At 39.5% G+C, this 14203-nt stretch overlaps 1 gene segment (V, D, J or C); it reads left to right on the top strand.

The window, feature by feature from the left end:
• The first annotated feature begins 5050 nt into the window (after nt 1–5050).
• Nucleotides 5051–6353, top strand: LOC120435477. The segment is given in 3 exon segments: nt 5051–5157; nt 5364–5566; nt 6249–6353. Coding segments are annotated over 3 exon segments (360 nt in total).
• The last annotated feature ends 7850 nt before the right edge of the window (nt 6354–14203 follow it).

Genomic DNA, 14203 nt, shown 5'->3' with positions numbered 1-14203 from the left:
GAACTGAAACAAACATTTATTTTTAGCTCCATTCTGCTGCTGATACATACTTTAGGTTTCTGAATATTAAACTTGTTGCTGCCTTTCATAGTGTGTAACTTGAAGGCCCTGAGTACTTTCTCCCACACTGAAAACACTGGGATGATCAAATTATCTGAACATTACCTAATAATGATTCAGGACAGAGAATTAGTTATGTTAAACTTTCCTAGCAGTCCTTCACAAACAGGGAACAGTCTGTCTATTCTCTCCATCTGTCAGCTGCTGCTGGCTCTTCCTCCTCCTCTTCCTCACACACTCCTGAGTTTGTCCTGGTGGATCATCAGGGTGCAAAGCCTCACAGATGATGTGCAGCAGTGGGTCCCTCAGTCTGTCCTCACTCTGGACACTTGCAGTTGTCACACATGGAAATCAAATGTGTGATAAGCTGCAGGATTCAAACACAAGTGTAACTTATAAATACATGTTCATACTTTTATTCCACAATCAGAGAGAAAGAAACAGAGAGAGTGCAGGACAGACAGACAGGTGACAGTCTCAGGTGTATACACTGCTACAAAACAGCACAAGAGAAGGAGGATTTAGTGTTTGTGTTATTACGACGAGTGCTAAACAAGAAGAGTTCCAGATGGTACAGTGGACACATGTGTGACTCCTGTGATTAAAGCATCTTTCTTTCAGCTTAACGAGTGAACCGTCAGCTCGTTCAAACACACGTTAAAGTCCGTTTGGCTCGACACCACCGAACAGAGGCAGCAATATAACATAGCTAACATTAACAGTGCAGTGAATCCTGCTTGTGCCGTCATATTCAGGACTGCAAACCGAGCAGCATCACTGACTTTCAGCTTGTTGTGTTTGTGGATATATGACTGACTTTAATTACGCATAAAATCATCACATTCTCTGTAAGATTAAGGTCAACTATTGTATTATTATATTTTAAATGCTTTAAAACAAAGTAAACGCTGAAAGTACAAACATCGCTAATGGCAAATAACTTTGCCGACATGTGGCCAACAATAATGTTTTAATGTTCCTCATTATTAAACATTTGCACATAAAAAAGTGACATCATATTCAGTACTTACGTTTAACAGTTTACTCTTCGGCCGCTACGCTTCTGCCGTCTGCGGCAAAATTATCCACAGTGACTGCCGCGCTATGAATTGTGGGATATGTTGGGCCACGAAGTCTACACCGCCACAGCCTTAAAATTCATGGAAATGAAGGTCGAATTTGAGGGCAGCGTTTGAGCAGCCTTTGAATTGGGACAGCCTTGGCGCCGCCAGACGTGTCGGCCTTAAAATGTGGCCTTTAAGGCAGCAGACTCTGAATTGGGATACAGCCAACATGTTTTGTCCAAGTTGTGGAAAAAAGTTGGTAGAGCAGTCACCAAACTTCCGAACAGAACAACTTCCAGTTCAAAAGGCTACCGGATCCATCATCCAATCAGTGATGCCTGTTGTTGCAGCATTGGTACCTACCTCTTCCGGTTTGGTTTTTGTTTTTGCGCTTTTCAATTAGTTTTTGCGTTAAATGAATTTGTTTTTGCGTTAAGTGAATTTGTTTTTGCGCTTTTCAATTTGTTTTTGCGTTAAGTGATTTGTTGTTGCGCTTTTCAATTTGTTTTTGCGCTTTTCAATTTGTTTTTGCGCTTTTCAATTTGTTTTTGCGCTTTTCAATTTGTTGTGCATTTTGTGATTTGTTTTTGTGGTTTGCACTTCAGGGCCACCGTAGACACGGCTCTCTGAAAGAAACAAACTAACTCTTAAATTCTAGAACTTTAAACATGAAACTTAATTCCCAATCTACATTCACAAAACTTCAAACTTATCAGATAAAGCAAACAGCAAAGGCCACAGGTCAGACTCAAACGCAGGATGCTGCCCTCCCCCCCACTGGGGCATCTGGTCGCTGGCTTACCCACTGAGCTAATCTGGCACCCTACACAGTCATGATTGGCCAGGACGTGAGGTTATATCATAATGTTTGGCTTTGGTTTGCTCTTGAAATAGTTTCTTGCCTTTTCCGGCCAATAGATGTGTTTTTCAAAATGAGGAATTCAACATTGCAGAAATGCCCAATTAAAAAAAATAATGATGTGTAGATGTATCCTAAGAGACAAGAAAAAAATGTTCATATACTTAAAGATGTCTATTAAAAATAAAAAATATATTTCCAACCAGTAATCTGATGAATTGATTCACCTCCTGATCAAGATAAAGCAAATTTTCATGAGAGCCTGGAGGTTGTTGCGAGATCCAGGACCCAAAAGCAGATTCAAGCATGGGAGGCAACAATAAAGTTTCAACTAGTTTACTCACTTAAATACAGGAGTTACTGGCAACACGAAGGAGGGATTCTTGGCAAGAAGGCAAGCGAGTCAGAACTGTGGGAAGAGGGAGAGGGTGATTAGAGAGGACTGCAGGGGAAGCTCGACTGGAGAGGTGAGGAATATTGGAAAGGTATTCTTACTTGCCAGGTCGAGGGTAAAACACCTCTAGGAGAGGTGATGGCCAGGTGAGCTCCCAGATTGGTGAGTGAGTGGGATGTTTCCAACCTTGTTTTCCAGTGATCCACAAGAGACAGTAGCAGGAGGAGAGGCAGGTGGAGGTGGTGAATGATACAAATCTGAGCAGTGAAGTGTGCAGCGAAAAAATGGAAGCCTTGCTGTGGAGATCTGTGTCCAGAAGAACCTGAGCTGTGGGTAGTGTAATGATGGTGAGATGTGGCAACTAGAAGCACAGACAAGATAAGGTAGTACAAGACTTTAACCAGGAGCATGAACCGAAGAGGCATGTTACCATCGTGAGGTTAGTTGATGAACTGGCAAAGCAGAGATGAGGATGCTGATCTTAAATATGTTCTGCTGATTGCTTGTAGATCAGGAACAGGTGAGCTGAGCAACTGGCATGATGAGGGCTCAGTGCAGGGCGGATACCAGGGAACACAGAGAGGGCATAGGGAAAAAAATAAAGCTCACCAGGACCATGACACATAGAAGAAATATTCTTTCAAAAATATTCTTCTTTTTAAAATATTTTACAGTGAATAATATGAAAAACTGACTGATTAATTGATAAACAGCATCAACTATGTGATCTAAGTCCCTGTGTGAGTCAGTCAGATCATTTCCATAGAGAGGCACTTTGCATCAGCAGCACCATGCTCCAGTGCTCTGGGAGAGTTTATAGTCCTGAGAGTTGAACACTGGATGACTGACAGCTGTCCTTCATCACAACAGAAGCCACAGAAATCCTCCTCATCAAAAACATGACTTTGATCTGCGTCCTCATCTGGACTCTCCTCTGCTGCTGCTTCACAGGTAAAGTCCAGAGAATCAAACTCCTCTCCTCTATCAACATCTGTCCCTCTGAAATGAAGCCCACAAAACCATGAAGCTGCTTTATGTTTTTGTCTCTGTATCCTCAGAGTCCAGAGGACAGATCACAGTGACTCAGCCTGGAGCAGTGAGCTCTGCTGTGGGAGACACAGTCACCATCAAGTGTAGGACCAGTCAGAATGTTAATGGCAATTATTTTTCCTGGTACCAACAGAAAGATGGAGGAGTTCCTAAACTGCTCATTTACTCTGGTAGCACTCGAGTATCAGGGATTCCAGCTCGTTTTACAGGCAGTGGATCAAACACTGACTTCACTCTGACCATCAGTGGAGTCCAGGCTGAAGATGCAGCAGTTTATTACTGTATGGGAGAATTCTATGTTAACAGTCAGTATCTGTTCACACAGTGAAAAACAGTCGTACAAAAACCTCCCTCAGTCAGACTGAACAGAAACTGAAGTGACTGTTGCAGCTGGAAGATACTGCAGAGACTGATACAGTTCACTGAGGACACACACACACACACACACACACACACACACACACACACACACACACACACACAGCTTTTCAGACAACTTGCACAACATGCAATGATGTCAAATCTGTCAAAATCGTATCGAATTAAACCAGGACTTTTTTTTTTTTCATTAAATAAATGTTAGATTTTTATTTTTGATAAAGTCAAAATAATTAAAGTCTTGTAAAAACAATGAGTCTCCAAACCCTTTACAGATGGCTGATCCCCTAATCAAATAGCAATAATGCTAATACTGATATAAAAAATATTCATTAAAAGGCAGAAAATAGTTTTATGTATTCAGTCTGAAAATGTATAAATTGCAACATTACTTCATCTTTTACTTTGATGCTCTTTATTAATTGTATCTAACTACTGGTATGACCGTTTTGACAACACAAAATAAGCCAAAAATGTTCTTATTTAATATTTGCTTCATTCATTAAAATGTTGAAATAATCAGTTAATAAGCAGTGAAAAATAAAGGGAGAAATTAGAGAGTGAGAAGGTAAATAGTGCAGTGTGCAGTGTGCAGTGTTCGGGTGATTATTCAAAGAAAGTAATGTATTACACGTTCAAAAGTAATGCAGAGCATTACTTAAATCCTTGCCAGAGAAAGTACTTAGTTACACTACTTATTACATTACTTCATTGTTACACTGAAATGCATTGACACTAAATTACCAGTTAATAATATAAATTTAAAGGCTAAAACCACAAAGCAAAGATGAAAAGATGCCCAAAGAGGCTTCACCTCCTTGGGCTGCGATCACCACAGTGATACGTTTTCAAGAAATGTAACAATTAATGTGTATATGTATATGTTTCTATAATTATTTATATTCATAAATACCAAAGCATGAGTCATCACACACTCTCTGAAAGTAAATTATGAAAGAAATTAGGAAAAGAATAATTGTTCCAGTTTAACCTTTTAAGCACAAATTGACAAAACATTGTTGAGATTTGGATACTTAAGTAAATATACATGTTCCTATTTTGGAATATCTTTAATTACTAAATTAAACTTAAGTTAAAAAAAAAAGACAAAGGAAAAAAGTGTTGTATTGACTGAAGGATTCTGAACATGTCACATGACACAGGATGACACGATGAGGAAAGATGACTGACTCTGTGTGTTTGCATATGTGTCCTGCCTCTCTGCTCACAGCTGTTAAGAGGCCAGTGTTGATCAGTGGCTGTCCAGACCTTTCAGAGCCACTCACACACCAGCAGCACAATGATGATGTCACTGACTCTACTGCTGGCCACCCTGGGGCTCCTTGTTCAGGGTGAGACTCTCTGTGAAAACTTTGCTTCAGCATGCAGCCAGGTTCACCACAATGATGTTCTGCTATGATGGAGAAACTCTGAAACAAGCAGCACTGACCTTCTTCCAACTGTTCTCCATGTTAAAGAAATTATCCTCGAATGTTTGATCATCTTTTTCTGAGTTTGATTTGTCTCAATAAATCTTCTCTTCTTTTCCTGTTTTCAGGTTCATCAGCAGAAATCATCCTGACTCAGACTCCTAAAGCTCAGTCTGTTGTTCCTGGACAGACTGTCTCTATCAGATGTAAATCCAGTACAACTATCGGTGATGACATTAACTGGTACCTTCAGAAATCTGGAAAAGCTCCTAAACTCCTGATAGCTGATACTACATATCATCAGTCTGGAGTTCCAGATCGCCTTCGGGCAGCAGTTCAGACTGATGTCAGGTTTATATTGTTGGATTGTCATTTATGCTTAGAAATATATAATCATATATGCTAAGAGGTATATAATCAATTGTATAATGATAGAGGTCTGATCCTTAGTAGTCTGCAAAGACTCTGTGTGCCTTCCAGAGTGTTCTGGCATGCACACACATCCTAAGGTCATGAGAGAGGCCGTACCTTCTCTTTCTGATATATAGTATGGGAGGACACCCACTCTGTAGCTGTTTAAGTATAAGAGCCCTTTGTTTAGGTGGACCGCTGGACTCCTGGCACCGGCTTTTTAAGAAGGCGTTCACAGGGCTTTATCTTGACGCACACACACACACACACACAAACACACACACACACACACACACACACACACAATCACACACACACACACACATACCCACACTACACACAGATGGTACTCTTTGTTCACATGTATGCCTGTGTAAGATGTCATATGTTAATGAACCTATGCATATTCATGTAACCACAATAAAGAGCAGTGCTACGGGGGAGCTAACTGACAGTGACTGGGGTTCGAGCGGCAGGTACAGCGCTCGTCACGGTTCTCTCCCTCCTGCACGAGATCACACAAAGAGTTCAGCCTGGTGTCCAATGCTTTGCTAGCAGCAGTAGAATTGTCTTGGCTGTTCCAGCAATAGAGTTGTACCTAGACAAACCTAACAACTGACTTCACTCTGATCATCAGTGAAGTTCAGGCTGAAGATGCAGGAGTTTATTACTGTCAGCAGGTCAACAGCTACCCGCTCACACAGTGATACAACGCCGCACAAAATCCTTAAACAGCTGAAGAGGAACTGATCAACAGCTGCAGTTACACAGTATACCATAAAATATATATTTTTAAATATGGAAATAAAACAATCTGAACAGATAGGTTAACCAAAGAACATTAAAATAAATTCATTTTAGATTTTAATTATTTGTGTTTTTTCATACATTTTACATTTGGTATATTAAACCGATGTGGACTGAATTTTATTTGATATCTTTCATTTTTATCAAATACTTTTTAAAACTTTCCAACTCTTACCTGCTCTGTGTTTTGACAAAAAATGATTCATTTTTTAAATTTAAGCTATGTTTTCATCAATTCATTCAGTATTTAATAATTCAGTACAGAGTCAAATATAAAGCATTTTTTAAATGACATAAATGAATCATCACTGGCCTTTGATTAAATATCACTAGTTTACATTTTTGTGACAAAACATATGACAAAAGTTATGAGTTCAAACAAAATATGCACGACCACAGTTGATTTATTAAATATTAACAGCCTTTATAAATCCCTTTATAAATCCCTTTATAAGGGCGATGCCCTGCTCCAGGACTAAAGTATCTTTATTGTTTGGACTTTTTACATTTAAATATTCAAAGAGAAACGTGAGGAAATAATCTGGATAAAAATAAAATACTTGTGGTTGTGAGAACTTTGTAAACAGTCCCTAAAACATAAAAAATGACCTGTGATAACTGACTGAATTTTTCCTTTAGAACTAATAATTTAACCACTGTTACTACTGTACATAGTACATATATAAAAAGCCCATGCAGACGGAATAAGTAGTTCTGCCTGTATTTTCCTGTGATGGGTAGAGAACATCTCTCTGTACATTCACGCCTTCAGTGGAAGCAGGGTGGACATTCAGAGGACCAGCATTTAGAGCTGGGCGAGTCTCCAACGCGTCCAGAACTCTGCTGCCCGTATTATCACCAGGACCCCTTCTATTCACCACATCACCCTGTCCTGCAGCAGCTTCATTGGCTCCCGGTCAAATATCGCATCAATTTCAAAATACTTTTGTATACATTGAAGGCTATTCGTCATCTTTCCCCTCCATATCTCGCTGATCTTGTTCAGATCACCATTTCCTCTCAGTGTCTTAGATCTTCTTTTTCTCTTTCTCTCTCTGTCTCTATCTGTGGATTCAGCAGGTGGAACCATGCCAGTTGACCCCAGACTCTCCAGAATTCTGTGATATCTCAGAGCACTTGTGGACAACCAGTAATTATGATTTGGGGGAAATGAATGAGGGTAGTGACTCCTTAGTCTTATTTTAAAAAAAGTAAGGTCAGAAGCAGTAAATGCAGCACTGCATGTCATGGCACCTGAGTTTCTCAATGCCTACACCATACAGTTCCACCAGAATGCAAAAACTTTTCTGTGTTTTATCTGTCTGATGTATTTTTCAGTACCAGGTTGATCCTGCCATTGAGTTTTGGTTTGTTTTCTCTTTCTAACCTGTCTGGTGTCATCCCTCCAGGGGGTGATATAATAATCAGCATTAATTTAAGCAGGGCTGCAAGACTGAAACTAAAAACATTATAAAATATCGAATACAAGGCGAGCTTCTCCACATTACAATGGGTTTCGGAGAAATTCATCTATCTAGGACGCGTAATCACATCAGATGATAAGTCCCTGTGTCTAAAAGGACTGCAGCCATTCAATCCATTTCAAAATCATAAAAATCTCTTTTTTCTCTTTTTCTTTCTGTTTTTTTGAGACATAAGTATGTTGCGCGAGAGGCTCCACTATCAGCAGTGATACATGTGAGGGGACTGACTGGACTGTCACAGACTAATGATGTAGACAAGTTTTGACTGACTTGAAACTGAGATTAAAATTTTTTTTTAATGATTTTTCCATGATTTGTGTGACTAACAATTCATGTACAGGAATTAAAAACTCTACAGGCGGTACCTTCATGCTCAGATAAGTTTTTTGATAACCTATAAGTAAAGTTCACTGAACTTGGTGTGACTTTTCTAATCATTTTAGAAATGATATATATTTACAGTGATCTGTATTCCATTTTCGAGTCCTGATCCTGATTAAAAGTGACTGGAGTAATTACAGTATGCAAATTTTACAGCTGCTTGACTAACAAATTACACCTGCAGAGATTGTATAGCAGCTAGACTGCTTTTCTAGTACACCTGATACGTTAGTGCATTAAATTCTCATTATCCCAGTAAACATAGCAACAACAGTTGTAAGCTCCTTTAACATATTTACAGAATTCTGACACATTATTTGACACCCTAAAAATAGGTTTTTGGGGTCAATACACTTCATTGAGTGATTTTACTAGGCTTCAGACATGTTTGGAAGCTGTTCTTTCGGGGCTAAATGTGATTGATTATTTTGTTTTCCACAATAAGCATAACTGATGTGGGGAACATACAAGATAATTGTAAATACCTTTCAGATGTTTTAAACCAGGGGTCGGCAACCCGCTGGCACGCAAAGGGTTAACTGATGGCACGACCATAGCTGGACTGGCTATGGTCGTGCCATAGCCAGGTGTCGGGCATACCAGGTGTTTGCCCGGTGGGCCGATGGTGATTTTTTGTTTTTATGGGCCGATGGGGTTTTTTTTGTTGTTGTTTTTTTGTTGTTTTTTTTAACGGCATAAACAATGAAAGGTGGTGGATTGGCCAGATGCTGGCCGATGTGTAAAAATAACTCAGTTGTTTGGTGGTGGCTATGGCGGAGCTTCCACAGAGGCAAGCAGGTGGATGAGGGAAAGGGGAGGCTGGAGGAGAGACCCAAGGCGGCCGCCGGTCCGAGTGTCAGGTTAACTGAACTTCAGGTAAGAAGGTATGACCTGCAGTCTATCTGGGTCAGATATAAACCAAGTTTAGGTGGAGTTTATTGATGAAACCAGGAGATGTCCTTACTGAATCATCAGAGCTGAACATGTGTCTGTGAAGGTTCTCAGATATCCAGGTCATCGTAGTCTAAGGAGCTTGGAAAGAACCTCCACGGAACAAGACTCAGCAGTTCATCTTTATCAAAGTAAGGACAAAGGTCACTCTCTCGTTCACATTTTGGACAGAGAGGACAGATGGTTTGAAAGAGGAGTGAAAGAAGCCATTAATGTCCACTGTGAGCGACCGTCTTTCAACAGAGGCGGGGGTTTACGACACCAACTGTCTGCCATTTTTAATCCAGTTTTGAGATCCCTTCCCAGACGCCTTACCACCCACTTAAAACCTGGGCCATCTGACCTCAGGAAATCATATGACAGGGTGGGGCTAGGTTTCACAATCAGTTCACCCAAAACCCTGGCTGATTGTGGCCCACACCCGTTTTCACACCTTGGCTCATGTGATTAGGTAAAGGATCATCAGGGGGTCCTTTGTCCCTCTTTAGGGGGGGAAACTCCCACTGGATTTAAATCTGGAACTCTCCACCATTTGACCCTTAGAAATGAAGAACCTTCTCGAATGAGAGGTGAAATGTCTTCAAGCAACTTAAGAAGTCCAGACGCTTTTCTTTCCAAGCTTCTTAGACAGAGCTGAACAAGTGATGGAGAAACAGGTTTACCTTTAGGTGACATGAATGACTTGAAGGGATGTTATGAACTGAAAGGATCCTTTTCTAAATAAGCTGATAACTGTGCAGGGGCGGGTCTAGCAATGTTTTGCCAGGGGGGGGGGCAGGTAGTGCATTAATTATCTGATGTAAAATGTATAGAAATCATACATATACCAACAAGACAGCGTACATCACTGTCACAACAGCGTTTGTTTTCATTCAAAGGCTTTATGGCTTTTCCTATAATACTTGGTGGGCCGGTCTCTAGTCAAAATGCCCGGGCTGATTTTTTGTCCCAGTCCAGCCCTGGGCACGACACGCAGTGAATTAATCTGAAAAGATGCATTAAAAAATAAATGGCACATCGCAAATTAGCTCGCATAGACACATTAGTTGTGCCACTTCTTAACAGCTACCAGATTAAGCTTGTAATTGGCTAAAAAATAAATTAGCCTACCGGTGAGATGGACGTTGCTAGCTGGCAGTTTTTTCAAGTGATGTTTTTTCAAGCAAAATTTCCACATCCCGACACTTCAAATGCTTCAGGAGATGTCTGCTCAGCGCAGCATCAGCACCACGGACATACACGGTTACATCCCTAGACTCGAGACAGAATTCACAATGTGTTTTCGGGACTTTCAGGTGTATGGACCAATGTTTTCTTCCCTGATCAAACCAGAAAGCTTTAATGAGCAGCTGGATTTGTCTCGTATTAACTGGTTGGACACAGAGGACGTTGAAATACAGCTGATTGAAGTCAAAATTTGCAGAACTACAAAAGCAGCTGGGATCCATATCCAAGTGCTTCAAGCTGTCAGTACTGAGCTTCTTTAACTCCATGCAGTCAAGCAGATGTTGAAGCATCTATATTTATTAATATTTAGACACAAAGTGAGATTAAACCAATAAGAATCAAACATCTCACCTTTAAATCTGACTGGCCCATCTGCACCAGCACCATTAGACTAGAAAGCTGTTCTCCACTGGGAAGCCCAGCCCAATGAGTGAACAGATGGGACCAGGGGTAGAATATAACTTAATACATTTAATCAAAAACTTTATTCAAATACTTCTATTGTATGCTGAACTCTACTTACTTCTACTCAACTATATTGTGGATATTGTACGTTATTATGAGGCTGCATTTACAACATCTGTTTATATGCCCAGTATCTTGTCAATGGGCAAGATACTGAACCCCTACCACCCTCAATGCATCCACCAGAGTTTGAGTGTGACTCTAAAAACAAAGCACCATGTGATGGGTGATGTGCATTTGTGTGTAGTGGACTTTTAGTAAAAAGCACAACTAAAAATGTGCTAAATGAGTAAAGGCTATTTGCCATTTAGAGTTGATGAGTACTAGCATATGTGTTATTTCTTACTCTGTTCATGTTAATCCTGTTTGTACAGATGATACTCTGCTTTTTTATTCCACCCTGATAAAATCTTTAGTGTTTAGATTTTGAAATTTTCATAATGAGAGCAAAATGACAGAAAATAATCTGAATTCAAATAAATTAAAAACACATCTAAGAAAATAGTCAACATTCAAAAAAAAAAAAAATCCTTCAAAGTGATGATCTGACCAATGTGACTACTGTAAAATACAAATTCTGAAGTAAAAAAAACAAAACAATGAAAGGACAAATGTCTAAGGAAGATATTTATTATTTTAAAAACCTTGAAAACATCAAATTTATGAAAAGCAACAAACACATTAAGGATGAAGCGAGTGAGTGAGATTGTTAAAGAGCACAGACTGAAAGCAGGAGCATGAAACCAGTATCAGAGTCAAGTCAGGACTGGGAACACTGGTCTCTCCTCAGTGGCTCTGAGACCAGAGTCTGGCAGCCCTGAGTGGCCTCACAGGTCACAGAGCCCACCTTCATCCAGCGGTCTGCAGGGAGCCTCAGGGTGCTGCTCCAGCTGTAGAGGCCGTCATTCTGCAGCACCACGGGGCTCCTGCTCTCCTCCCAGCTGATGCTGCCACTGCCATCCACCTTCCAGGACAGACTCCAGTCTGAGGGGAAGCCCTTGTTGGCCAGACACATGAGTGTGGCCTTTCCCTGCTGTAGCTCCTCACTGGAGGGGGGTAGAACTGTCAGGGTGGGGCGGGTATCACCTAGGAAACACAAATCAGCTTAGAGGACACGAACCACAATTTGAATTTCTCCGTTAAGAAGTTTCTGTCAGGTGTTTTTTTCTGCTCCACCAGTCATTAACTCACACATTGTTTCACTTCCCTTTAAGAAACCTCTCATGCATATCAGCACAGAGAGAATCATCACACAGTTTGACCTGAAATATGTTCATATCTGATACAATAGAAACACCAGACATGTTGCACACTGTCAAATGCCCATCTTTAACTTTTGTAAATAGAATAAGCAGAAGTGGCAACAATTGTAAAAGATGTTAAGCTACAAAATCCTCAGTTCTGTAAAATACACTAGTTGTCTACTTACCTCATGCGGGCTTCAGTCATTTATTGTAGTGGTTCTATGATTTTATGATGATATGTAAAATCTACATTTTTTCTGACACAGTAAAAACACCAGTGATCTTTATCTTCACTCTGTTCAGGTTTTCTTAAGGACAGTAACATTTAATTTATCTTAACAAAAAATGTAATTTACAAATAGAAAAAAAATCACAGGATGATTCCATTTCATTTTATTTACACATCACATTGTCTTTATGTCAAAATGTCGACATCAAATCTGAGCAAAGCTGATTAAGTTACCCTCTGTGTATAATGGTAATATAATATAACCTCTGCATGAATGTTATAAAGCTAACATTCACACTTAGACATTGTTTCTTTAAAAACAGTATAAACTTACTTCCAACATCCAGTCTGGTTCCTCCACCAAAAGTCCACCACAGTGATACAAAGTCATTGAGCCTCCGTACAAAAACCTCTGACTGTAGAGAGACACGGCTCTCTGACTCTAACAGACTGAATTAAAACTAAAAGTTCTCAAGACTTAACCAGATGTATGTATATGTAAAATATCCTTAAGTCCACTCTGATGTTTTATATCATTTGTTAATATTCATTTTAACATTTATTCTGAAGCTAACTTTGTTTCTTCATGAAAATTTATGTAAAAATTATTTTACTGAGTTTTTTTTCTGGTACACTGAACAGAAAAGTCAAGATAATTACAAGAAAGAAATCTGTTAAAGTAAAAGAGGTTTAAGTTTGACTTACTTCCAACTTGCAGTCTGGTTCCTCCACCAAACGTGTACCACAGTGATACAAACTCATTGAGCCGCCGTACAAAAACCTCTGACTGTAGAGAGACACGGCTCTCTGACTCTGAAACAAACAAATTCACCAATATGAATTCTTTAAATCATAATTTCATAACATATTATTATTATAATTATGAAATAAAAATGAATGAAACACAATAAAACAGTTTTCCAAAAACGTAATTTGCATTTATTTTAGAGTTTGCAAAACTCTATGTTTCTGAATTTCTGCCACAGTTTTGGTCCTCAGTAACCAAAAGGTTATGGCTGTGATATATTGTGTATTTTAGAGTTTGAAAAAATCTAAAATAGTGCTGTCAGCGTTAATCTTGTTAAAATGACGTTAACACCATAAACACATTAATGCTGCAAATCTCTGTTAGCAAGTTAATGTGGTTTACCCTGTGCATGCAAGAGCACCTGGCTGCAGCCACTGGGGAGCGCCATATTGTGACCTCCACAGTAACCGGAAACACATAATTTCAGTTAAATCGACTTTGACAGCGAAAACTAAAACGTGTTTTTCTTACTATTGATGCTGCTGATAAATGAATTTGGTTCTAAGTCTTTTTTACCACTTTATCACCATCCCTTCAGCTTGTCTGTGGCCAAAAGTGTCCATGTGTTATGCGTTTGTTTCTTTGCTACTTGTTCTGCATAAAGATTTTTTCAGAAATATAAAATAGTCATTACTTTTTACATTTTTAATCCTTCTGTTAATGGAAAATTGTACTGAGTAGTCAGTATAAGCTTTTAATGATATAAGTTTACTTGTGATAGAATACTGCATGATGTCCTTTTCCTTGCTTAGAACTGATTGTGTCACGGCTCGGGGCAGCGGCCGTGTGAGGTGAGGAAAGGAGGACTCAAATGCAGTACTTATTCAGATGTGAAGGTGATTTATTAAGAATACCAAACATAAAGTGGAGATGGCAAAACTGAACTAAGGATGAACTAAACTGGGAAGAACTAAACCAAAGAGCAGCAAACCTGAACATGGAGGGAGGACAGCAGGGAGGA

This window comes from Oreochromis aureus, linkage group 22 (genome assembly GCF_013358895.1).
Source record: "Oreochromis aureus strain Israel breed Guangdong linkage group 22, ZZ_aureus, whole genome shotgun sequence".
NCBI lineage: Eukaryota > Metazoa > Chordata > Actinopteri > Cichliformes > Cichlidae > Oreochromis > Oreochromis aureus.
Note: the sequence above shows the minus strand (reverse complement) of the source record. Positions and strands in the feature narration are given on the sequence as shown.